Source organism: Eublepharis macularius, chromosome 1 (genome assembly GCF_028583425.1).
Source record: "Eublepharis macularius isolate TG4126 chromosome 1, MPM_Emac_v1.0, whole genome shotgun sequence".
Lineage (NCBI taxonomy): Eukaryota > Metazoa > Chordata > Lepidosauria > Squamata > Eublepharidae > Eublepharis > Eublepharis macularius.
This window is the reverse complement of record NC_072790.1, coordinates 8,682,123-8,709,902: the sequence shown is the minus strand read 5'-3', so window position 1 is coordinate 8,709,902 and position 27,780 is coordinate 8,682,123. Positions and strand designations below refer to the sequence as shown.

General features: G+C 45.2%; 1 protein-coding gene across 3 annotated transcripts in view; it reads right to left on the bottom strand.

The window, feature by feature from the left end:
* Window positions 1-2,906: 2,906 nt before the first annotated feature.
* KIF16B (kinesin family member 16B) overlaps window positions 2,907-27,780 on the bottom strand; it is a 155,689-nt gene continuing 130,815 nt past the window's right edge. For all 3 annotated transcript variants that reach the window (XM_054970397.1, XM_054970407.1, XM_054970417.1), the window contains one exon: window positions 2,907-4,018. In XM_054970397.1, coding sequence (XP_054826372.1) covers window positions 3,860-4,018 — 159 coding nt within the window. In that variant the 3' untranslated portion in view covers window positions 2,907-3,859. The remainder of the gene's footprint in view (window positions 4,019-27,780) is intronic.

Sequence of the window (27,780 nt, the reverse complement as noted above, 5' to 3'; positions counted from 1 at the left end):
TTACACCAGCTTGGGCTGATTGCTTTGCCTTTGCCGGGTCCTCTGTGGCCTCGAGTGCTCTTTGCCACAAAGAGGCTTTCAGCTCTAGCCTTAGTGGCGAAACTTAAACGGTGCTTACATGACTGAGTGTTGTGCGCTTCCCCCATGCACATCAAGCATCAGTCTTGGTCATTTTGGCATTGCACTTAGTGCAGTGCTTAAATACAGCCTTCTCCGACATTTTTAACATGATCAGAAGTAAAAAAGAAGAAAATTTTTCCAACCTATCTTCATGTAGATCAGCTAGAACCTCTTCCACTGGCAGCAAACAAAGAACTGAGGGTAAGAGGGGGTCCCCAACCTCCCAAGGGGCCGTTTCAGTGGGAAAATGGCCACACATGCACAGTGGAAGGTGAGGGCACCCTCTAGTGGCTTTCAGCTATTAAAACCTCTGAATCGGCAAGCCTACGCATGCACAGTCCCATGTGGACTGCCCAGGAAGACCGATGATGAACTACATGTTAGGGGCCACGATGAATAGGTTCTGTGCCATCACAGTGATGGGGCACCCCTCACCCGATACCAGTTCTGGACGGTGACCACAAGGGTGTTAGCCAAATTTGGTTTGGTGGGTGTCAAATTCAGCACCGTAGCAAAGAGTCCAGTATTACAGCACAGCAACCTTTATTGGCATAAATAAAGAGTCCAGTAGCACATTTAAGACTAACCAACTTTATTGTAGCATAAGCTTTCGAGAGCCACAGCTCTCTTTGTCAGATGCAAAACCCACTCCTTTTGGATCAGGGCGGCCTCCCCGGCAGCTGCAATGGGCTATCCCATGACAGCCATCCAAAGAATAGGCTAATGGCGGTTGTCGGCATGTCAGGCATACGTGTGCCCCCTGCCGGCTCTCTAATGAGGGCTATGGCTAATTGTTTTCTCTTTCTTAGATGCTGTGGTTCGTCATGGGAGGTGTCAGATCCTCATCTGTGGACACAGCATAGTTTTCTGGGAAGTCCATCAAGGCAAAGGACGCCGATTGGGTCCCAGTTTGGCCTCAGCCAATGGGCCACGGTGGAGTGGCAGGACTGTCAGGGCCAGAGGTGGCTGGGCCTGCTGCCACTGCTGTTCGAGGGGAGGAGTGTTCCTCCACCTCACATCCTCATCATTCACCTGGGTGGTAATGGGTTTGGTGAAGGCTGTATAGCCAAGCGGTGGCCTGGAGTACTAATATTCAGGTCCGCAATCCTTTCAGGCAGGATATGGCGGGAAACTTTGGACCCCAGAGGCATAGAGCGGGCTAGGCGCAAGGCCAATAAGGCATTGCAGAAGGCTTTGGGTGAGGGCTTGGTGATGTATTTGCCCCATCCCCAGATTCGGGATGATCTCACCGACCTCTACAGAGATCACAGTGTTCACCTATTGGTGAAGGGCAATGAAATATTCCTTAGTAACCTGTGGCAAGGGCTGTGGTGGGCACTAGGCCAACTGTGGGGTGTGAAGGGGCTAACCAGAGGCTTGGCCTTGGTGGTGGCAGGTTAGATTTGGTAGATAGAACGGGCCAGTGAGCACCCTTGGCACATCCCCGTTGACGAGGGATTGGGGTCTGCCAGGGATCGGCTGGTGGGCTTCGCAACTGCCAGCTGAGAGGGCAGACTGCACCCTGTACAAGAAGTCCTAGCTCAGGCTCCATGGCTGGGGGTGCATTGAGCTTTAAGGGGGGGGAACCATTTGCTTGACCGGCCGGGTTACTTGGATGGCTCATGCCTGGGGCAGTGGGTGCTTGCCCAGACAGGTCAAGGAGGTGGTCCAGGGGAGACCCCTTAGCTCAACCTGGCTAGCTATGCCCTTGCCGTTCTGTTAATGCTGATCAATAAATGGTCCTGATTTACTCCCGAGCCTTGTGTCTGTCTCTTCATTCCGAATGTGGGGGGGGGGGGGGGAAGGGTAAAAGTGCACCAAGCTGTAACACCCAATGACATGGTTCTGCCAGCAACCCCCCCCCGCCCCAGCCCAGTCATTTCTACTGGGCTGATAAAAGCATTAGTTCTTTTTCGTGGCTGTATGTTAAGGAAGCTGATCTGGAAAGCGGCCAAAGCAGCCCAGTTCTCAGAGCAGAGTTCTCCCTTGTACATTTCTGAAGAGAGCGAAAACTATTAGCATTGAGAGAAAAAAAAATAAAGATCAATTAAAATCCGTTTGTCAGAGCAGAACTTCCTCCCTTTGAAGTAACAAAACCAAGATTAGTTTCTTCCTAAATAAGAAACACTATAAACTTGTTGACAAATATCAAACTATCTGAGGAATTTGAATGTAGTATAAGAGGGAGAGATATTGTTATAATATTATTAATAAGGAAATGTTTCAAAGAGATGTGTTCTTAAAAGGATAGGGATTGTTGACTATGCTGCTGTGTACTGTATTTTGTTATATTCTCCTACTGGGTGGTTTCTGTGTGTCATTTAAAGTGGTATGTCAAATGGACAGCATTTTGTTCCAGCATTACTTCAATTCTGTATCAGATTTCTGCTGGTTTTCAAATTTATCGTATTGTTTATTGAATGTATTGTTTATTTAATGTCCTAGCCACTGATTGTATTGACTTACACTGTAATCCATGTTGAGGCTCAGTGAGAAAGGAGGCGTGTGACCAATGTGAACGCACAAACACTAAGAACACACTACTACCCCCCAACTGTTCTTTTCTCAAAAAAATCCCACCCACCCCCATTTCCAAACTTCTCAGGAAATGAGCCATCCAAATCACTGTTATTTCTTTCTACATATATTAATCCTCTCCGTTATTTGTATCTTATATTCTGCTGCCATCGTTTACTCTTGAAGGTCAAGCACACTTTATTGTACCCTGCATGCTAAAGAAAGCAAGCTCACTGATTTAGATTACTGTACTCTGGTCACAATCACTGTACTTCACTTTTCAATTTTTATTATGAACAGAACATAAACATGTCCCCATTATAGGTCACAATATTTTTTCAGTCTACGTTTTTACAAAGGAACACGGCAGTCCTCTATACATGTGCAATTCTAAATAAGCCCTGAGTAAGTTTTAAAGCATTCTTCTTTTTTGCAACAAAGAACGTTAACGAGCTAGTGTTACACTTTTAGGGAAAAGCCATCCTTTAAAAAAGGAAAAAAAGAGAATCCATGTCGCATTTATTTAAGTCTAGCCGTCAGCATTGTATAATACATAATATACAGTTGCAATCTGCGTGCAACTAGAAAATGAAAAAAAGCCGACCTCATTTTTTTAAATAGCTATTGCTTCCTTTTCTTTTAAATATATGACAAGGGATCCCACAGCTGTGTAATCAAGCGCAGAAACTTGAGAGATTTCAAGTCCTCTGCAGCGTATATTTTGTAAACGTTCAAATTTAAGGTAATGCGTGGAAGACAAACGGGGGCATCACCAAGCAGCTGAAGTTCTTGGGATGAAAACGCATCGACAGGGCACACATCCAAGCTGACAAAAATCAGAACAAAAAGGAGCAAAAGAAAACAGGAAACCGGCTTCAGCGAAAGGCTTGTCTGTCGGCACAATCAAAGTAACTTGGGAATAGACGAGAAAGGCTGTAACAAATTGCCTGAGAACCTGTGCAAGGAAGAACTTTCGCTGGCGAGCGGCTCCAAACACAGCATGAGAGTTTGGTATCGTTTCTCAAATCAACTTGCAGAAACAAACTGTTTCCACATTCCATCGGCAGCAAATAAACCAAGTAGCGCTATGTATTTGCTTCCAACAGCCAGCGCTCGCGATAGAAATTTTCCCAGAATGCAAAACAATCCAATGTAATTTTCATTTTCTGCAGACGTCAAGGAGCAGAATGGAAGACAAGGAAAAGTGGTTGCTCTTGGTCCGTTAACCCGTGCCGTGGCTGCTGTAGTCAAACACGCCTTTCTTGAAGAACGATGAGAATTCACAAACAGTATGTTTGGACAGGGCCAGGCCTTCTTTGTTTATGTGCAGCGGGGACGACGCAGAGTTCAGCATTGCACCAAAAAAGCTTCTGAGGTATTTCTGTGGAGAAAAAACAAAGTCAGGATCGTAACCAATGCACAGTGAAGCAAATTAAATACCTTTTTTGTTGCAAGCAAAAAGAACGGGGGGTGGGGGGTTTTCAAAGGCCGTTTGCAGCACAGGATGGGGCATCAGCTGGTCGAAGAGAAACTTCAAGTTCTATCCGACTAGCATAACCAGCCTGCAGAAGCAGAACCACGAGGGGCAATTTGGGTCCTTTATTATTATTTATTATTATGGTTCATAACCAGCACATATCGATCAAGCAAATTATACCGAAGAAAAACAATAGTGAAATTTACAGACATGATAAAAACAAGATTCAGGAATAGAAAATAAAACATGGACCATCGTGAACTCCCACTTCAGGTATCTGATAGCGGCTGTAAGTGTTCCGTGCGAATTCTACAAGTGACCTCAAAAAATCTGGCGCAAGCCAATGTCAGCTGAGGAACTGCGACAGATAAAAACTTCTTAGTGATACCCAAGGGAGGGCATTTAGAAAACCTTCTAAGCAAGGGTTGATTGTCTTGACCGTGCCTACTCCGCAAGGGCAGAAGACCCTCTCCGGCACTGGGACCTTTTTATAACGCCCCTTGACAACTGCAGCGGGGAATGGAGCTCTTCGGGTCCTGCCCTGATCATTATTTGGCAGATCCTTTGCCTACGAAAGAGAACAATGTCTCACCCCTGTCATGTTTCAAACATTAACCAGCTAACCAGCAATTTGGACAATCCAGTGTGATGGTGGAAGGGCAGCAGGTTCAGAGTTCACCACCTGCACGAACTTCAGACCTTTCTTCGTCTTCCTGTCATGGACCAACCTGGCCCAGCAGAGCAGAGAGACTCAGAGGACTCTTCCGAGGAAGAGGAAGCTTTTAATGAGTATTAAAACGTAGGAGGAGTTTGGTTGGCCAAAGCCATTGAAGCAAGTCGCTTCCTAGAGACTGCCAACACTGGAGTCTCCTTCTGTTTTCTCACAGGAAGCCCAAAGCTTTCTATGCTTTTAGTTAACGCCAGAAGGACCAGCTCTGCAAAGTCTAGAGCTGATCATGGGGAGATGCACACCACGCCCATTCAAAGATAACCCCAGACACAGGAGTGAGAAAGGTCCTTACAATGTGACCTTAAATGGAGTTACACTCTTCTAAGCTCATTGACCCTTCTCTTCTTAGGATTGCACTGTTGGGTACGGTTTTTAGTATCTGAAGGAGTCTGCAAAAATTCAGTACTAACAAATGAAGAATCAGAATCACAGAGTTGGAAGGGATCTCCAACGTCATGTAGTCCACCCCCCCTCCACCGCACAATGCAGGAAATTCACAACTCCCCCCCCCCCACACACACTGACCTTTACTCCATGCCCAGAATATGGCAAAACACCGTCAGGATCCCTAGCCCAACTGGCCTGGGGGAAATTGCTACCTGGCCTCACGGTGGTGATTGGCATTACCCTGGGCATGTAAGAAGGGGACCTGGTGCAACCCCTTCCTGCCCTCCCCCTCTCGTGATCTGCCCAGGTTCACAGAACCAGCGTTGCTGTCAGATGGCCAGCTAGCCTCTGCTTAAAAACCTCCAAAGAAAGACAGCCCACCGCCGCCTCCCGAGTAATAGTCCTCTAGGAAAAGTCTAATTTCCAAAACAGGTGACAGTCACCAAATGTCTGGGAAATTGTAATCCAAATCAACTGTATAAAGACATGGAAATGCCGATGTAAAAAGATAATTTTATGTAAAATATCATCTCTGTTGCATCAAACACTTGGCAGAAATATTGTGATAGCTGAATGAGGTTTGAATGAAAGCAGATGAAAATGTCCAAATGCAACAAGGAAATAAAACATACACATGAGGGAACGCATAGTAAATCAAAAGACGAGCTGGAACACAAGCAGCTGTAAGGGAAATCGTATCTACACTAAAAGGATGAAGGCTTGCTCAGTTACAGTCTGGGGAAAGAGAACAGCTTTGCTAGATCTCCCATGATACTACCAGCTATAATCGTGGACTGGAGGAAAAATAATCTATTTAGTACAACACCCTTTCAAAAATGCAAAGTTTAGAGACCGCACCTGATTTATTTTTGAGAAGCACTCTTCCAGTACAGTACGAATTCTAGTTTATTTCAGAGCAGCTACTCCATGCCATAGCTGGCATGCTTAGTAGTACTAAAGTTCTCAGAAATTAATCATGCTAACACAGGTTTTTTTAAAAAAACCCACAGTTGACACTCAAGCTATTTTCTTGGCAAGCATGACATATTTTTTGTCAGCTCTCAACATTCATACATTTTTTTTTTAAAGTTGCATGAAGAAATTCCTTTAAGATGAATGCCAGCAGGAATGGAGGCAATTTAAATCAGGGGACAGATGTGGTGTCGGCATTCATCATAATTAGTTCACAAAGTGTGCCCTGACACACACGCACGACGATGAATCTCATTTTTTAATACAGAAGGCAGTAGCAAAGCCACAGCGGTAATATCTCCTGGAAAAGGCTCAACTTTGGAGAGCTTACATGCCACATACACAGGGGCATGTATGTTGCTCCCCTGTTGCTCCCCTGCTCAGTATAATAAAATGGACTTTGGAGAAGCCCAGGTTAGCCCCAAGTGTACAATAGGCTATGCTAAGACTTTGTAGCACCTTGTGGATCAACAGACCCAGAGAATGGGGCCAGGTTCACAGACAAGGGCATTCTTCCACAAATCTGGTGGACTCTTCAGGTTTGCAGAAAAACGAGAAAGCTAAAAAAAAAAGGGAGGTTTTTAAAAATCCTTCCCGAAGACAGGACCTCACGAGCCAGAAGAGGCTGGGGAGGGAGCAGGGGCTTATTGCCACTGCCAGCCAGGCAAGCAGCCAGGTAGGTGGGGGGAGGAGCCAGCCAGGCAGAGCCCCCCGCCACTGGCGCTGTTAGCTGGTGGTTGGGACGGGGCAGGAGCTGCCGCCGCCCCTTCACTGCCAGGATTGTGGGCAAGTGAGGATTGGGAGCTGCCGCCCTCCTCCGCCCTCTCCGAGAGCCAGCTGAGAGGAAGGAGCAGCGCTGCAGGCGAGGGAGCCGAGGGAGCCAGGCAGTTGGAGGGGGCCAGCTGAGCAAGCAAGGAGGGGGAAGAAGGGACCCCCCCCCCACAAGCCTTGCTGGGCTGCAATTTCTTGTGCATGTATAATCAGGGTGAGCAACCTTTTCTTTAACGACAGCTACTTCTGGGTAATGAAGAAATATACCAAGCTACTTCCCCCTACAGCACGTTTCCCAGTTTTGTTGTGTCCTAGAAACAGAAGATGGCCTACGAAGAGCACGAGAAATGAAGCTGTTAGCTAAGCAGCACAAAGAAAAATAACACAAAATAAAATAAGCCTAGAACCAAACTTTTCTGGATCTTTCCCTGGGGCTCAGATGGGCCGTGTGAGCTATTCTGCCGCAGCTGGTGGGCTGTCCACGGGAGACGCCTGATACACGCGCATAAAAATGGCAGAAAAGGATGCTGCAAAGGGAAACCAAATGGGCGGGTTCCCAGGATAAGTTGTGTAAATATTACGTTGCAGGGTACAAACTTTACAAAAAGATCCAGCCAAAAAAGTAAATGTTCTGAATTACTGTTGAGGCTTATAAACTAATAATCAGTGCTATTCCCACCCTTGAATCAGTTCTCTGTTTCAGGGAGAAATGTGGACTATAAGCAATACAACCCCTGGTGGGGTTTCCATGGCAAGAGACTCTGAGCCAAGCTACAAGTGACGGATGACACTTGGCCGGCAAGTGAACAGACTCACGTGTATTTCTCCCTGTTCACTTGCGCTCCACGTGATCAAGTGGAGTGCAAGTGAACAGGGAGGAATACACGTGAGTCTGTTCACTTGCCAGGCAAGTGTCATCCGTCACTTGTAGCTTGGCTCTAAGAGAGGTGGTTTGCCACTGCCTGCCTCCGCAACCCTGGTCTTCACTGGAGGTCTCCCATCCAGTCACTAACCAAGGCCAACCCTGCTTAGCTTCTGAAGATCAGGCTCACCTGGGCTATTCGGGTCAGGACAACATAAGTAAATAGATAACTAAAATACTGTGACATGTTGGGGGAAGTTTTCCAAGGCATAGGACAGATCTCCCTGGTAAGGATAATCTATTCAACCTGCTATATGCTTTGCTGATGGCTGAACTAAGTTCCCCTTTGGCTGTACCCTTCCTTGAAGGAAATAGGACTACTCCTTACACACTGACATTTACTTTAGCTCAATAATTATGTTAACAGATATGTCACCTTTTTGTTCATGTAGATCCCATGTTTCCGATCATCCCATCTCCTCCCCTTTTCTCCAGCAGAAAAGCTGGGTGGAGCCAATCCTTTTGCCTCTTAGGTAGACGCTTCAAAGGACCTGCACCTTTCGTCCCCACCTGCCACACAGGGCCAGTGCTTACATTTTTAGTTAGATATACAGACATATCCATCCATCTCCTCTCCAACAGCAACGGTGTCAGATGCATCTCCATGCTCTCTCAACAGCCAACAGCCGTGCATTTTTGGCTTATCTTGCGACATCATGTGTATTAGGATGGGATAACTAGATTCATGATATTGTTTGGGCTTGGCTCAGCTCACTTTCAAAGCAGGAGATCTACAAATCTTCTGCACTGCTTCCTTACTGAGTAGACCGTTGGTCTACTGACTCATATATGTAATTTATCACTAAAATCAGCCACTGTCCCAGAAGATTGGAGAGTAGCAAATGTTACACTGATATTTAACCAGGGGAACCAGGAAATTACAGGCCAGTTACAGCCAAAGTAGTATAGGGCCAAGCTACAAGTGACGAATGACACTTGAATGGCAAGTGAACAGACTCACGTGTATTCTTCCCTGTTCACTTGCCGTTCAAGTGTCATTCGTCACTTGTAACTTGGCCCATAGAGTGTAGTTGAAGAGAGAATTATTAAGCACACACAGGAACAAAGCTTGCTGAGGAAAAACCAGCATGGCTTCCGCAAAGGCAAATCCTGCCTAACCAACCTTTTTGGGGTTCTTTGAGATAACAACTATCTGGTAGACATTATTTACTTGGTCTTTCAAAAAGCCTTTGACACGATACCTTATCAAAGTCATGGGATACAAGGACAGTTCTGTTATGGATTAAAAATGGCTTGAACAACAGGAAGCAAAGAGTCGGAATAAACGGCCAGTTCTCCCAAACGAACAGCAGTGGCGTCCCACAAGAATCAGTATTTAATCTGTTCATAAATGATCTGGAACCGGGGTGGGGTGGGGGAGCAGTGTAGTGACCAAGCGCACAGATTGATGGAAGAGAGATCCACCCTTGGCTGGTAGCCGTGGTGGCTGAAGGGAACCTCCAAACACAGGGGCAGTCAACCTCTGAAAACCAGCGCCAGGAGGCAACATCTGGGGAAGGCCTGGCCTCTATGCCCTGTGGTTGGCCCTCCAGAGTTGCCCACTGAGCGAGACAGGATGCCAGACTAGATAGACCACCGTCTGATCCAACAGGGCTCTTCTCACGTTCTTATAAGTGGGGCTGAGCAACTTCTGCCAAGTTTTAATTAGAGTGAAACTGCAGCCATTTAAAAACTTATTACAATTATTATTTTAATAGGGCTGTTCCCAATCGCTGGCCTAGCGTTTCTGTGATGTGCAATATATCAGCAGAGAGGTGTCATTCTAATGTTTTCTGCACCATTTCACACAGTGGGGGCCTCACAGGGTTTTTTTTTTAAAGACACTGTAACATAAATCTTATTTTAATTTAAAGTTATTAAAATTATTAAAATTGAATAGCTTTTTTTTTGCAATTCAAGAGGTGCCCTAATTGCTCTTCTGGAGGAGACGTATTAATAGGGAACACAGTTCACTGTCACTGTTCTCATAATCTGTTAAAAAATGGTGACAGCCTTTGACACCAATGGCAGTATCTAAGTAAGAAGGGTTTTTTAAAAAAATAAAAGTTAAATACTTGCACTGTTTTAAAGTTTGTGCACTGCAAACTATGACCAAGAAGGGACAAAAACTGGGCCTGCAACAATTCTAGCGTTAAAATGTAATCCTAAAGTCATAACGTTCATTTTCCCCAACAGGTTACAGAAAGTGGTACAATAAACCTAACGTACAAGTTTCACGACATCAAGAACTGAGGCTGCACAAAATACTATTTCAGAACCAGGACTTGTTCGGCCACCTGGCTGTCGGCAGCATTTCAAAAGTGCCATGGTGGGGTGGGGTGGGGGGGAACCTGCATGGAGTCGAGGAGGAGGAGCAACAGCCCTGACTGGCGGCACACGTTGCAAACTTGGTAATACAACTCCAAGGACGCAAGTAAAATTTTTAAAATGAAAATGCTGGGAACTACTTCTTCCAAGCTTGCACTCCAATCCTGGGTTATGACCTCTCCCATAATACTTTACGAATGCTCTCTCTGGAGAGCCGACTGTGTGCTTTGACTCCGTCAGGCAAACCAGCGCCAAAGAGACTGCACAAGGCACTGACCCCAAGAACCATGACCGGTAATGCGGGAGGCGGCCGCTTTGCTCCCCTCCCTTCCCTTGAATGCAGTGCACCGATCCAGCACGGCGCTCACGGTTTCTTTCGTTTAGCGACCTTCTTTTATGCATTCTGAAGGCAATAAGAGGATGCCCTTAGCCCGCCTCTCTCCACATCACACCTCTCATTAGCTGCTTCCAAAGTAGTACATTTGTGCATTGCTCACGCACTCCTTTTTTTTACAATCAGCTGCAAACAAAATTGACACTCACGTTCCATACAACACTTCTGCAGCTCTATTCGCTACACAAATCTGTTAATATCTGTCCTACTATGTGTTTACTTGGAAGTAAGCCCTTTGCCATTTCTGCTATGCATATTAAGACATGCTAAAACCGATCCCTAATGATCATTTCTTGACTGCGGGCAAAGAGTGGGGTTTAATTGTTCTTTGAGGTTTCCTTTCTGTTTTCATGGCCATAATTACAGAATTCAGATGATAAAGCAAACATTAAATGAACAATTGCTTCTGCTGCAAAATGAAAAGTAGTTTGAAACTCAGAGAGAAACGCCCCCACCGAGGAAAACAAGCTAAATACTAAACACATATACAAGTGTGTATCTACACAAAATATATATAGTTACTTGTTTAATTAAATGACTGTAAGGTGCTCATGTGCTTAGAGTAAACTGTTGGTGTCACAGAACATTCCTCCAATACAATACCTCGAATCACCCATGCATAAGTCCAATAAATACATAAATATCCATAAAAACAATAAATACTATGAATGCAATAAATGGTGGCCACAAAATACATATACACACAGTTCTAATTCTAATCAGCTATTTGTTATTTACAGGTGTGCTGGATCTGACCAGTTTCCAAGTTCCTGTAGTCCTGAAGGTAAGTGAGTCGTAGGATGAATTCCAATACATTAAAAAGTGCTTTCTCTTGCGTTTTCACAGGTGCTCACAAAAGTGGGCCCACGAAGATAGTGGGGCATCACCCAGCTGACTGCTATGCTATGCTAACCAAGGACACTACACAGTAAACAAGCCAACCTCAGTTAAAGCAGCTAAACCAACAGTGGAAACCACACCGGAGGGTCCAAATAAATAATTACAACAATAAAGTAAATATTTGTTCTTATATTCTGTGCTCAGTGAACCTCAATATAAATGTTAAACAATCTAATCCAAAATGCAGAACAATAATTTACCTTTCATACAGTGAATAATACATATTTTAGTGATTTTCACAAAGACAATTCTTACACAATTCGAACGAACGCTGTTAGTACTATGTTCAGGATCCAAGTCGGGAATCTGTGAATCTGCGGGGGATTAATAAGTATGGTTCCCCTCAAGAATCTTTTGATGTGTGGACGTCTGGTCAGTGATACTCCTTTTTTAGATCCGCTTATCGCTGAGATGGTTACTGTCTGTCTCTTCAGTGTACTGGTGCTCAGTCCCTTATCTAGTCCGTCTTGAAGAAATAATAAGACCTGTTTTACTGATGCTGCCAGTGGCTCACTGTCCCTTTCCTTACACCAGTTGTGGAACACTTGCCATGTCTTATTATAGCTCCTGTTTGTTGACCCCTTCCTGGAGACCAACATGGTAGCAATCACTCTCTCCGTATATTCTAATTCTGACAGTTGCTCGCACTCAATCTCCAGGCTGCTAATTTTAAGGAGGTCGGATCCGGATGTAACATCTTCCCTTGTGACAGAAGATCTTTCCGATGTGGCAGTCTCCATGGTTCTAACCCCGAGAGCCGTTTTAGTTCCTGGAACCATGGTCTTCTTGGCCAGAATGGAGCAATCATTATTACCTCCGCTCACTGTTGTATCGTTTTCTGTAACACCCTGTCCAGAATTTTTATAGGAGGAAAGGCAGAGAGAAGAGTCTGAGGCCAGTCTTCATTCAGCGCCATTGTTCCAACCACTCCTTTTTCCTTCCACCTGGAGAAGAATTTTGGTAGTTGTTTGTTCTGCTCAGTCACAAACAGGTCCACTTCTGGATTCCCATATCTCTGGCATACCTGTTTAAATACTTTTTGGTTTAGTTTCTACTCTGCTTGATCCGCTCTGTTCCTGTGACGCATCTGACGAAGAGAACTGTGATTCTCGAAACCTTATGCTGCAGTAAAGTTGGTTCGTCTTAAAGGTGCTACTGGACTCTTTTCTATTTTGCTGCTACAGACTAACACGGCTAACTCCTCTGGATCTCTGACATCCCCATTTCTCTTTGGTACAATGAAGAATACCGAGTACACCCCTGTTCCAGTAAGGCGTCGGTACCAGTTCTATAGCGTCGGTACCAGTTCTATAGAAGGTGTTGGATTGCCTCCTTTATCTTTAAATGTTCTAGCTTCATGGAGTTCCTTTGGATGTGAACAATGCAATTTGGAGGGTTTGACTGGAACTCCAAGGAATAGCCCCTGAATACCGTTTCCAAAACCCATTTGTCTGAGATTGTTAGTTGCCACTGACTTGAGAATTCTTGTAATTGGCCCCCAATTTGTGTGACTGGTAGTTGGCAATAGTCATGCTTGATGGGTCTTCTTTTGTCCTTTTGTTTGCTGGCCAGCTTTATGAAAGGTTGCTTCTGGATCTCGATTGCCATCAACTCTTATATGGTCTAGAGTTACTCTGTCTGATGGGGCATTTAGAGTCACGAAAGGAGTGTCTATCCTTTGTCCTCATTTCCTTTCTTTTAGAGGGAAGAACCTTCTTTTTCTCCACATCCTCCACCAGATATCTGTCTACAGCTTCTTCAAATAGTTTGGATCCAGTAAACAGGATTGCTGCCGCCTTGTTTCACACCGGAGGGTCCACATCCCAGTTTCTCAGCCATGTGTTTCTTCTCGCTGTGACATTGAAGCCCATCACCCTTGATGACATTTGGAACAAGTCAAGTGTGGCATCTGCTGTGAAAGCCACTTCTAAGGCTAGTTTCTTAACCTCATTCTTAAGTTCCTTAGGTACCTCTCTGCTCGCAACAGCCAGCTTCGAGGCACAAGTGAACGCTGCCCTGGCAAATAGAGACCCAGTTGCTGAGGCCCTAAGAGATGCCTCCGAGGCCTCGAAGTTTCTTCTTAGCCCTTGCTCTATTTTCTTATCAGATGGATCCTTGGGCATTCCTTCTGTGTCCATCAGTAGTACTGACGTGGTAGCTAAGCTTGTGACTGAGGTCGTTTCCACATGACTTACCTGTGCTCGTAACGTCCCGGGAGATCGTGCAAAAAACGCGGAAGATCGCGTTTACTTGCGCGAGATTTGCACGACGTTGCGCAAATCTCGCACGAGGAAATGCGATCTTCCGCGGTTTTTGCGCAATCTACCGGGACGTTACAAGCACAGGTAAGCCGTGTGGAAATGGCCTGGGTCATCAGCTACTGGAAGCTTGATCTTCCTTGTTGCCTCTGGAGCTAAAGAGTAAAACTTATTGAACACAGATTGGTACACTTTGGGTTTGGCTGGGTTCTTCCATTCTGCCTTCAGGATACAGTGGAAAATTGCTGGTAGAGGAACTCCAGTTTGTGTATTTCCCACCTTAGGGAGAGCTCTCTCTAAGCCTTGAGGAAAGGCTGGGTCTGGCTCCTCATTCCCAGTGGTAGCCTGAGCAATCTCTAATGTTCTCAGAACCTTAGGAAGTAATTTGGAGTAAACGTCCTGTGGAAAGAGTCTGGTTTGAATGAGGACTCCAGTTTCTTCTTGTTCATCAGAAAGCTCCCCCTCCGCACTCTCAGAGTGTTGGTCTGAGAGCTCTGACTCCCACTGGGGTTCATCAGACAGGCTTGAGTCCCCTTCTATTCAGCTCTCCTGCCTTTTTCTTCTTTTGGCCTGAAGAGAAGCAGTAGAGTGGTGGGGCCTAGCGCTCTTACTTGGACCTGGGGCTTGATCCCCCTGGGGCCCTTAGATGTGTCTATGACTTCCTTGAACCTCTTTTTATGCTGTCTTTATCCATGCTAATAAATTTTCTTTGGCCTCTGGACCCAAGAGGTCCAGCTGACTCCTCCTCCTGGCCCTGTCTGCTGACGCCTTGTGAAGAATGTGTAGAGGCAGGAGAACTAGGTAGGTCTAGGCCTCCGACAAATCCCTCAGCTGCACTGGGCCCTTCTAAACCTGCCTTGGCCATCATTCCCGCCAAAGGAGTTTTCCCGCCTAAAAGAAAAGGGGGTTGGGGGGAAGAGCAGTGAAGAACACAAGGAGCCGTATCAGGTTCGTGTGTGGTCCTCTGGATTAATAAGCCCCCTGGCATCACCCCTACTCATGAGTAAGCCTCTCCTTCCGCAGTGCCTCCAGGAGGTCACTTACTGGGCTTCTAGGGGATCAGGCTGTCTCCCTTCCGCAGCCACTTCTGAGGTGTTCTGAGGAAGTTTGCCTTCTGTGCGGCCGCGGTGTCCTATGTTTAACTCGCCACCCACACCCCTTGCTCCTCTTCTCCTCAACATGTTCTCTTGCCGCATTGTGTTGCCGGCATCCTCCTCGTGCTGCCTGCACTAATTGCCACTGCTGGTCCTACGGCGGGTATGACGTCGGCTCTATGCTTGTCTCCCCTGCCTCTCGGTGTGGTCGATGGGGGCGGGGGTGGAGGGACAAGCTCTTCCTTTTCCCGCAAGGCTGATCTGGTCTTCCCTTCATTTGAGACTTCCTCTCTCTCTTTTTTAAAATAAAGGATCGTTGCTCCGAAGAGCACTGTGATTTGACTCCCTGCTAGAGCAGGGCTGGTAAAAACTGGCATGCCAGGGAAGAGCCCCTCCCCTAGGGAATCAATTGATTCGACCGACCCTGCAACAGAGGAGGAGCTACTTCCCATGAGTCAGGACTGACCCACTCCCAGAACCAAGGGAGAATTCAGCTTGTTTTCTTTGGCGAGGGCATTTCCCTCTGAGTTTCGGACTACTTTCAGAAGAGTTGCCTCTCGATTAGGTTCACCACCCACTACTAACAATAACAAACAGAAATAAACAGAGAATAGGAAGTAATAAATTAAACACCTAAGTAGAATTTGTACTCATGAGGGTTAGTATGGAGAGAAAATTGGGAGTCTGTGCCAGGAGGGAAAAAGAACTCTCTCGATGCACCGTTCTGATGGAAGAATCTGCTGCTGCAGTGCCAATGGATAGTGCCAACGCCACTTATGGCGGGCAATCTCCTGGCAATCCCTTCCTCTGCCTACTGATTGCCAACCAATTGGTGGGAGGAGGCAGGTCCGCAAAATGGTGTGGTGGTGCAACCGTCATCCGCAGCTAATGACATCACTTCTGGCACCACTTGGAACTAACAGTGTGGCATTGGGGTCAATTCTTTAACACTCAGCGAAAAACATACCGGTTTCGGCTGAATGCTAAAAGATCAGCCACAGGCAATGCTGCTAGTTCAGGATCTAGCCTGAAGGGATGTCATCAGCTGGGGACGATGATTGTGTATATGACGCCCACTAAGTCCCTGCCATGTCCACCTCTGGCCAGTTGCTGGGGGGACGGGGACCTGGCAACCCTATAAATGGAACAGCACCTTAAGATCCAAGCCATGAGGTATAGCTGGGAGCCTGAACTCTACCATGAACTTCCTGGGTCGGTCATCTTAGCCCACCATCGTCCCTTGATACCCCTTCTTAAAAAGCCTTGGAATTCTCTCCTGGCAGGCGTTCCCACCAATGAGGCCACTTTCCCAATCATCTGAAGTTTGTCTTTTCAGTGAGTGCTTTGCTTGGGAAGTGACTTTGAATGGAGGCGGCATCTTCTGTAGCTCCACATACAAGAGACCACTGTCCTCACACCACAGTAATCAAAACTTAAGCATGGTTTTTAAACCTCGCCTCTTGCACAGATTGTGAGATCCACCCTATTTATTATGGAGGCATTTCCAATGCAATTCTGAGCACATTATATGGAGTTACCATTGAGCAGCATCAATCAAATTAACTGTCCAAGATAGTCAAGTTCAACCTGCAGTAATAATCTGCAATAATCCTTCCCAGTGCACTTTAATAAATGAAACGCAATTAGAATCTACAGGACTTAATACTCCTTATAACGTCTACACATTAAAACTTATGTTCTTTCCCATCAATGAAAAACTCAGATTATTCTGTCAGTGGAAAAACAAGGGTGATTTACAATTTCTGTAGGTCTGTGAATCTGCTTTTTTGGACGTATGAGGCCATATTAAAAAAAGATCAGAACAGGGCTGGATAGTGAAGGAAATCAATCTTTTCCTCCTGAGCGCTAGTTAAAACAAGTGCTGTCAACATTCATTCACAGACAACAGCAAAAGAATTGAATTTACTACGCATCTCTGGGTCAGCGGTGACAGCGTGTCATTTGTTGGAGCGGCCTTGGCTAACAGCAAGCCCAACTTCTTGACAAGCCTCATCCTCAACTTCCTTTGGTGAAATCAAACACCAGAGGGATGATTGATAAGCCAGCGCTGAGAAAGGACAGGGCTGAAGTGCGTCTCATGTCCTTGTCGTCACATTCCCTTTATTGACACACTTGAGCTTGGAACATTATACAACATCTCTGAAAGCTAGGCAGGTCCTCACGCGGCCATCCAGCTGACTTGGGGAGCAATCCTAAGCGGTCTACTTGGAAGTAAGTCTCATTTCATTCAGTGGGATTTAGTCCCAGGAAAGGGCTGGCCATCAAGGACGTAGAAGAATTGGTTACACCCAAAAGTCAACATAGTTAAATTAGGATAATTTGGAAAACAATCTTAAAAACTAAAACACTAGGTCCTTTCTCAGAGTCAATATATTATTATTATTCTGTAAATTCAACAATATGATTTCACAGTTACATTTTAAAGTATAGCCTATTATTTTTTCTATAATATGACCTAGTATCATTATTGTTAATGGCAGCCAAGATGACAACAGCCCAAGCTTGGAAAAGTGATAAAATTTTCACTACTGAATACTGAATGTTAAAAGTTCTGGGACCTTTTAATATCAGACAAAATAACAGACCAAATAGCGTAATCAGAGAATCTTACTTACCAATCCTTTTTTATGGAAAGATGGTTTCCCTTTTTGGATTACACCACAAAATGTACCTCCAAAGAAACTACAGTGCCTAGGAAATATATTGAATTAAGTGGGTACTAGATCAAATCAAGTTTGAATTTTCCCTAGAAGCTAAAATGACAAGACTAAGGCTATCATACTTTGGTCACATCACGAGAAGACAAGATTCTCTGGAAAAGTCAATAATGCTAGGAAAAGTGGAAGGCAGTAGGAAAAGAGGAAGACCTAAAACAAGATGGCTTGACTCAATAAAGGAAGCCATGTCCTCCAGTTTGCAGGATCTGAGCAAGTCTGTTAATGATAGGATGTTTTGGAGGTCGCCATAGGTCGGAGGCAACTTGACAGCACTTAACACACACATCTTCATTAACCATTCAACATTTGTAACTATGTGAATTTTCTTACAAAATTATATTGTATTTATGTTTGGAACAAATCTTAATGTACTGTTATAGTTGAAAAGTTTTTAAATAGCTATTTTTAAAAACCTAAACTATCAGCATTAGCAAATGTGAGTTATTTTTTCCTTGTTTGACACTATGGTGAAAAAGCTTTTGAAATTGGGTGGAGAATTCTCGGATGCAAATAAAACTATATCAGTTTTAAACACTGAACATATGGATAAAGAAATAAGATATACCGTAGACTATTGCAAACATAGAAATCTTATTGGTAGATCAAAAGGTTAAAAAAAAAGATATGCTAACATTGGCCCAGACTCCAACGAGAGTTAACAAGATGCTGCCTTGAAGCAATTCTTGCTGAGTTCCAGTAATGGAATCTCAAGCAATTTTCTTAATAATTCTGTATGAAATGACATCTAACTAGAAGCTTTGACAGATCTTCCTAATTGGGCACAGTTGCACAAAATCCCACCAGAAAAATCTAAATGTTTCACTTACTAGTGTGTTTTAACGGTTCCTCCCCATTTAAATTTTTCCCTTTTAAATTCACCTCAAAATAGTCATAGTCAGTTAAAGAGATGATTCATTATCTTAGTTAAAATCACGCCCACTGACTGTACTGGGGTTTGATTCAAGGCAATGGTTTGGGCCTGCAGTGTCCATCGGATCCTATGACAGAAAAGAGGGGTTAGCCATGTTAGTCTGTAGCAGCGAAACAGCAGCCAAGAGTCAGATGGTATCTGACGAAGAGAGCTGTGGTTCTCCAAAGCTTACACTACAATAAAGTTGGTTAATCTTAGAGGTGCTACTGGACTCTTTACTGTTTTTTTTATGACAGAAAAACGGGTGAAATCTACATCCTCATAAAACAGCATAGATAACAAAGGTCAAACTGAATTATTTATCAGCACAAGACTGAAATGGACTTAATTCCAAGGAGATGGAGGAATCTGCACAGGAAATAATATTACTTTGCATATTTTTTTCAATACGTCATTTGGTTTTCTAATCGGTTTTGGCAAACACGCCTATCACAGCACGGGGTTCTGAGGCTCAACAACGCATTCTCCGATGTGTATTTTAAACAATGCTCGTTTCTTTGCACACGCAGCCTCCGTGTAGCTGAGCCCTCAGAGATTAAATAGAACGTGCCTCTTCTTTGCAGAAAGTACATTATACCGTCTGCCTTCCTTTAACACCACGCACTGCCAGGCTTCAATATGCTACTGTTTATGCCACCTTCACTCTTTACTCGGATCAGAATAGTAACATATGCCCCTTCGATGCTTTAAGCAACTTGGTTTGATGTGGTGTAACATTTCTGCCATTTGTGTATTCCTTTATTTTGGGGTGTAGGCAGCAAAAGGAAAACAGGATTTTTGCAAGCTTTATTTGAACACTAACTTGCATAGAGCTGTGGGCCAGTTCATTCAACCGTTCCCACTGACATGAGTGGACTCTTTAACAGACACCATCATCTACATACTGTCTCTTGTGAATCGGCTCAATGCACCTTGGATTTGTCAGGGGAGCAGTGACAGAGTTACGGGCTATTATATAATTCAATCCATTTTACAGGAGCTGGTTCCCCATACACCTCCACCAATGAGATATCTGGTCCAGAGAACCCTTCGGGCAAAAAAAGAGTTCTGGGAATTAACTCTAAAGGGAACAGTCCAAAGAGCAGCTGTAGCATAGTGGTTAAGTGGCTGGGCTACGAATCAGCACTTTGTTGGTTCAAATCCCACTACTGCCATCAGCTCAGCAGGTGGCCCTGGGTCAGCCGCTCCTCTCACTCCAGCAGCTCCCCGGCTGCATTGTGGGGATAATAACAACACTGACCTTATTCACTGCTCTGAGTGGGGCACTCATCTGTCTAGAAGAGGGGTATATAAGTGCACTGTTACTCCTACTACTACTACTATTAAAGGAACAGGAAGAAGCAAAGTCAACAGAACTAAAGAGGCAGATTATAACGTATGTTCAGGTGGGAGCAGAACAGAAAAACCCAAGTGCAGTTGCGCTGTGAAGGCCATCAAGACTTCCAAAGGTGTAAGCTTCTGAGAGTCAACACTCCACCAGAGACACAGAGGCTGTAAGATACTGTCACACTATTTGATGCAGTTGCTGCTAGTGAACCCAGAAGCAGAAATGGAAGAAGAAAAGCATATGGTAAGCCCTCTTCTCTCGCAGCCTACAAAAAGGACGCCAGAGTATTTCCCTTAATTATTTGCTCCATTTACGCTCCACCTTTCCTCCCAATGGGGAACCCGAGGCGGTTCACATCATTCTTCTCTCCTCCGTTTTATCCTCATGACGACGCCCTAAGAGGGGTTAGGCCGGGAGGGTGTGACTGGCCCAAGGTCACCCAACAAGCTTTCGTGCAGAGAGGGGACTCGAACCTGCGTCTCCTAGATCTTAGTTCAAGACTCTAACCACTACACCAAACCGACACTGCGCTGAAAGTACATGTATTTAAATATGACCTGTGAGCATGAAAAAAATCAGTCTAAATTGCTCAAAAACCCCAACACAGAAAATTTTTTATTAGCAGCACAACTGATCAGTTGGACTCTATGGGAGCCAATTTGGTGTAGTGGTTAAGAGCGTGGGACTCTAATCTGGAGAGCCGGGTTTGATTCCCCACTCCTCCACTTTAAGCCAGCTGGGTGACCTTGGGCTAGTCACAGCTCTCTCAGCCCCACCCACCTCACAGGGTGATTATTGTTGTGGGGATAATAATGACATACTTTGTAAAACTGCTCTGAGTGGGCATTAAGTTGTCCTGAAGGGCGGTATATAAATTGAATGTTATTATATTATTATTCTTATGGATTGGAAGTTGTGAACACAGAAGGGGAAGGAGATCAGAGTAAAGCATCTTCCTGCCTTTACTCCCCCCAGCAGCCCCCTGCATGCTCCCTGACCCTCATTTCAGCTTGAAGCGTGTTGTGCTCACCTAAGAGCAAGGGGATGTGATGTTGCCCAATTCCTCTTCACTGAGGTTGTGGGATCTATGGTGACAAAAAGCCAAGTGGCCTGGGGACCTACAGGGAGAAGGGGGAACCAGGAGGGCACAACAGTATTTCTTGCACCTGCAGAAGTATCACTGAGGGGAGAGGAAGGGAAGGCAATTTTGCCCAGTCCCCCCCCTCTCATTGCCAACCCCCAGGCCATCAGTGCCCTTGTAGGTCCGACAGTGTCCATGCTTAGCATTTCAGAAGTCTTGGGGAGGACTGTTGAGGCAAAGGGGAAGGCGATAAAGAATCAATTTCAAACATTTTTGTACTCCTCCATTGTGGGATCCCAAGCCCACTGCTGAAGCACAGTGGTTAAGTGGCTGGGCTGTGAATGAACACCCTGCTGGTTCGAATCCCACTCCTGCCATGAGCTCGGCAGGTGGCCTTGGGTAAGCCCCTCCTCTCAGCCCCAGCTCCCCAGCCATATTGTGGGGATAACAACAACACTGACTTTGTTCACCACTCTGAGTGGGGCATTAACCTATCTAGAAAAGCAGTAAACAAGTGCAGTTATTATTTTTATTATTATAATAAATTTCTACATACCTAGCAAGCTGTTTTCTGATTTGCAAAAGCAATTTTAATATTAAATTTTGGCATACTTTCCTTTTCCCCTTTAAATATATACACTGTGCTGGCGTCTTCAAACAGACACATAGTGATAGCATTCCCCTATTTATAGTTTTCAAATGGCATGAATGGATAAACAAGATTAACTTCTAATTCATTAACTTTAATCAACAAAATTCTTGGCTGTGTCAGTCAAGAGAGATTTAATCAAGCAGGGCTGGCTCTGAACTTAAATTGCAGTCCTTAAACTGCAGAACAATTAATTTAAGAGTTTTACAGTGCAACAAGGACCCCAGACCACTAAATCACCCACTGACAGAATAAGCCAAGAGACTTGGGGCCGCTCCTCTGTCTCACTGAGGCGGTAGGCTGCGCAGGACGAGGACTCCGTGGCCACACTCGCTTCCATCAAAGACAAAACCACAGGGACACGGGGAACTAGTTTCTCAGGACAGGAGCGTCAAACCTTCTCCCCCATGATGTTTGGCAAGTGAACCAGCCCAGACACAGGTTCACCACCTCGGCAGAAAACGCCCACTGGTTTTTCAGTCTCTGAAGCCTTGTCCGGAAAGAAATAGAAAAGAGAACCTGCGTCACCCCCAGATTACCTATGAGGGGAAAGCCCATCATCACTGAAATTTTTTTTTTATTATATTAAATAATTGCACTATCATCTCACCTTTGTTCTATCATCAAACCCTGTGGAAACCCTGTGAAGTAATGATTTTCTTCTAATTTGTTTTATAAGAGCTTGTTTATTTGAATGCTTAGATCGGGAGCATTTTTCGGACATCTGCTTTCAGTAAGCTGGAACTTTCTTTTAGCAAAATGTCTGTCTTTCATTGAATGAAAAATGTGATTTCATTTATAATTTGTTAATAAACGTTAAAAATGTGTACCTCTTTTCCCCCAGAACTCCACTACCAGTGGGCATGGGGGCTCTCCAGTGGGCATGGGACAGCCCAATCAGCAAATACAGGGGAGGAGGGGAGATGGGTTCCAACACTGCAATGTTACAATGCATGCGATTTTTTTTTTTTTTTAAAAATGACAACAGCTCCAGTCCCCACAAAATGCGGCTCCAAACAGACACATCTCAACTTATCAGCAGGCACCAAATCACCTCGAGGTTGTGCCTTGCAGCACCGATCAGTGTGAATGCTCAGCATCACCAGCTTAAAGTGTGCTGTGCAGAATGGGCCGCTGAGTCTCTTATGGCCTGACTAGGCATCTATTGATGGGAAGGGGATAACAGTAGATTTGGAAGCCATGTCAAAAAGCAACAATAAATCTAACATTAATTAACAGAAGGCTGCAAGGTTTCATTGATGAGCTGGTTAAATTAATCCTGTAGCAGATTTTTTGTTCTAATGTAAGCAGTTCAAATTGCATATAGGAATCCTCATTATAAAAGAGGCAGTCCTTCCATGATACCACTGCAACATACAAATACATAATCTAAACACAAATAAACTGTTTTCTTTCTCACACAAAAATGTATTTGAGCAGTTGAATAACGTTCACACGGTTTACTGACCAAAATTTCTTCAAACAGGAGAGGACACTAGTTAATAATTTAAGTGCTCCTTTCAGACATCCATGACTAAGGTGATTCAAGAACCGATATTGAGAGTTCACTCAATTTACAGCCCTGGGAATAAGGTTTGGGGAGGTGCTCCTTTGTTTGCTTGTCTTCTCCCCCTCCAGCCCCTCCAGCATGACTCAAGGAGGGGCGAGCTCAGAGCCCCAGCCATAGGCATGTCCCGGAAGGAAGAAGGGGAGTGACGTGCTAAGTGGGACAGAGGACTCTTCACTTCCTCAAGGGGTCGATAAGTGTGTGAAGCTCTCACTTCCCAAGCTCTGCGCCATCTTTGCTTCCTGATCCCATGACTCAATGTCTGTGGCTGATGTTACATTCCAATACTTACCTATCGCTTGATGAACACAAGATCGGCAGTGGGAGAAATGTGATCCTGGCCACTAGCAGACACATGCTCGATGGAAACCACAACTGGCTGCCTCCGAAGGAGCCTGCCTTTGGTAGTCTTCCTTTGAGCTAACCCAGGGGAATGAGATGGAAGGATCATACAGCTGCTGTCTGCCAGAGCCTGGAGAGAGAGAGAGACACTCTCTCTCTCTCTCTGCCCTCTCTGCACTCTTCCTTAAGCGAGGCACGCCCTTCACACACACAGAGTAGTCAGTCGCTACTTTCCCCATTTCCCTGCCTTGGCATTTCTGGAAAGTGTGCTGGCTGTTTCCATTGGGCATACAGGTTATGTCGGCAGGGATGCACTGCTGGAGCAACGGTGTCATTACACTGATGTAGATTCATGATGCCATTTTGCTACTCTGGCGCAATGAGATCCAGTAACCATCCCATTCGGTCTTGCAGGTATCACTTAAAAGGTAGGGCTCCTGTGTTAGAAAAACAGATGCTGCAAAATTGTGCCCGGGCCTTGCCTGTTTCTGAACAGTGTGGAGATGGTTTATTTCTAGGGGATGTTGTGAAATTATACAGTGTACAGGAGGGGATTATGAGGAGGACCCAACCAACATTCGTACTGGTGAAAAAGGAAGGTGGGGCCCACTCTGACCCGTGGATCACAGGACATGGACGTAGAGAACCCAGCTCCTCTATGAGGGGAACTGGGAAAGACTGAGCAGAAACTGGCTAGATCCAACCCTGTGTATCGTTTCCCTCCCTTAACAGATTACAGCTATATAAAGTATGCACACGTTAGTTACACTGCCTGTGCAATGCATAGGTAATCAGTGAAAGTCTAATCAAGTTATTTTCCCTATAGCTTCATATACACTAAGTACAAGACCCATACACAGAGACAGCTGTTTGCCCCTGCAGTGGCTAATGCAATAGAATTAGTTGAGAATCAATGCATGCTGAAAGCCATCCGTTAATTCGCTGTTGAGTATACAAATTATGAATAGTTTGTAATTCAACTACTGAGAAAGGATTCCAGGTTTTAAAAACAGCAAGTACTTAATCCTCTATAAGGGCATAAAACACAATACAATTATATTTAGCAATGCAAGTCCTAGGTAGAATCTGACAAAATATTGGATGGATTATTCATGTATGTATTTATTTAAAAAAAATACTTCTGTATGAAGCAAATGAGTAACGGTAAAAGTGATTTTGAGGTAAGAACCAATTTCTTTGAACTCTTCTATATTATTGAATTCAACCAAAAAAAAAAGGTAGTGCTCTCTGGCGACTGAAAGTGCCACTGTGGCAGCCAACAAGACCCTTTAGGATTGCACCTGAGCTCGCTCATGTCACTTTGCCAGCAACGATTACTCTCCGTTGGATTTCCTTGCCCTCAGTGATTTCACACGGCCAAAGCCCAGGTGTTATGTAGTGTCACCTCTGCATCCTGTTCCCCAACTGGCTGACTACTCCAATTAGCAAACCCAGGATAAGAACAACACAGCACTTAAAGAGGGAAAATATGGCATATCGCAGGGGTGGCCAAACTGCAGCTCGGGAGCCACATGTGGCTCTTCTAGACATATTGTGTGGCTCCTGGAGGTCTCCGAGTATCGCCATGGCCATACATTTTATTTTAGTCTAGTTTATTTCCCTCCCTCCCTTTCCTCCTTTCTTTCCATGTCTTTCCCTCCCTTTTCCTTTTTTTCCTTCCTTTCTTTCCATGTCTTTCATGTTTTCAATAAAAATGTTGGGGTTGCCAGGTCTGACTCAGAAAATATCTGGGGACTTTGAGGGTGAAGCTAGCAAGGATGTGATGTCACTTTTGTGATGTCACTTCCAAGTCAAAGGTCAGGTGATGGCTCTTTCCAAGCTCCACCCCTTCTGATGATGTCACTTCCAGCATACTGCACCCAAATCCCACCCCTTCCTGTGATGTCACTTTCAGGACACTCCCCCAAACCCACCTCCTCATCTGAAGTCACGTCAATGCATCATGTCTTGCGGCTCTCAAACATCTGACGTTTATTCTATGTGGCTCTTACAATAAACTAGTTTGGCCACCCCTGGCATATAACATTAGCCAACAGGAGAAATAAGGGCAACAAAGAGGACCGGACTGGTGCAGGTACTTACAACTAACGATTGGGAAGGGAGAGATTTCAATCTCTTCCTCACAGCACTACTTTTGACCCCTCTAAATAGCAGGATCTGAATTCCATCACTCTGGTCAGCAAAGTTTAAGCCTAAGGAGACTTCCGCCAGCTTGAGTGGTTCATCCTCCAGTGGAAGAGCCACTTAAGCTGATAGCTTTGAACTTTGCTGAGCGGAGCATTAGGATATTGGCCTGTGGCTTCGAGATGATACCACAGGAGAGCCCTTTGGGCACCTTTGGAATTCTGACACAGGGTGATGGAGCCAACCACAAAATGGCTGCCGTGGGAGGTGGAGCCAACCGCACATCCAGAGGAAGTTCAAGTGCAGGAGATAAGAGCAGTAATTTTTTAAAAATACACTGTAAAAGAGCGAGAGAGAATAAAACCAACACCACGGCAGCAGTTTCTGCCAAAGAATGCGATTTTAATCTGCACAGCCAATCAGATCTCCAGGGGCCAATCAGAACCTGTGCTAGGCCCCACCTGGCCTCACTCACTTTTCAAAAACACTTGCTGGGCATCAGGTCAGGTAAGGTGTCGGTGGGCACCAAGGCACCCATAGGTACCCACTGCAATACCTCTTGTTTTGTTCACAAGCACTTCTGCTTATGAAAGGAGGGGGAGGGCAATGTTTAGCTCCCCCCCCCCTGCATTCCTGCTTCTAATTCAACCACCATTCCTGGGAGTCCACATGGGGCACAAGGCGGGGGGGGGGGGGGAGAAGAATGAAATGGGAGGAGGAAGATGGGGAAGTCGTATTTATGTAGCGCAAGTCCACTTTTACTGCGTACAAACCAAGCCTATTGAATCACTCAGTTTTACCCTTTTTATGTCTCCAAGATTTACCCAAGAAAGATAAAATCAGAAAGATCCATCTGTTAGAAATATAAATCAAATCTAACAACTAACATATGGAAAAGAATAAAAACTGCAAAAAGTGGTAACAAAAAACCTGATGAAATATAGCTGCCTGATAAGTTCAGTAGGAAAGAGCATTACAATGGGAAAGAAGAGGAGTGGGTTTGGGATGGAACGGAGGCCTCCCCAAGATGAGGTGGTGACCCCCCACCCATGTGAGCCTCCTCACTTTCGATCTTTAGAAAGGCAGCTGGACAGAGTTTTATTTAGAACTGTATGTGAGCAATAAGTCTTCAGACTGTAATTTTAAACTGGGGTATTTAAATGTATTTTTATGTAAGCCACCTTGAGTTCTGTAGAGTAGAAAGATTGGTAATAAATATTTTAAGTAAATTAAATAAAAGTTTACCTTGGTGGCAAAATGTGTTTTTGCGTGCCGCAGGTACCTGGGTTGCGTATCCAGCTAAAAGCATCTTGGCCAGCCACCACCAATCAATGTGGATCAGGGCTGCCAAACTCTTATTTATTGAGAGCTGCTTCTGAGTAATGAAAAATTACTCAGTAATGAAAAATTTCTCTCTCTCTCTCTCTCTCTCTCTCACACACACACACACACAGATTCCTTGGCCAGGGGTCTTGAGGCCGTGACGGCATGGTTACGCCAGAGTCGCCTGAAATTGAACCCCTGAAGATGGAGGTCCTGTGTCTCGGCCGTGGGGTGATGGAGTTGGGGACCCGGCTTCCAGCCCTCGACGGGGTACAACTGAAACTTTAGTTGACGGTGAGGAGCCTGGGCGTGATTCTGGATGCCACACTTTCAATGGAGGCCCAGGTTATGACCCTTACGAGGTCGATCTTTTTTCGTCTTCGACAGGCCAGGCAACTGGCGCCCTCTCTCTCGCTTCGGGACATAACCACAGGAATCCATGCAACGGTCACCTCCAGGTTGGATTACGGCAACTCACTCTATGCTGGGCTCCCTTGGGCCTGACCTAGAAGCTACAACTGGTCCAGAACTCAGCAGCACACGTTCTCACCGGAACACCAATCCAAGCACATATCCATCCTGTGCTGTGCCAGCTGTGCTGGCTTCCGGTGGAGTTCCGGATCTGGTTCAAGGTGTTAACCTTGGTGTTTAAAACCCTTCACGAACTGGGGCCAGCAGACCTGTGGGACCGCCTCTCCCATTACGTCCCCTGCAGGGCATTGCGCTCTGCAGACAAACAGCTCCTGGTTGTCCCTGGCCTGAAGGACATCCATCTGGCCTTGACCAGGGCCAGGGCCTTTCCTGCCC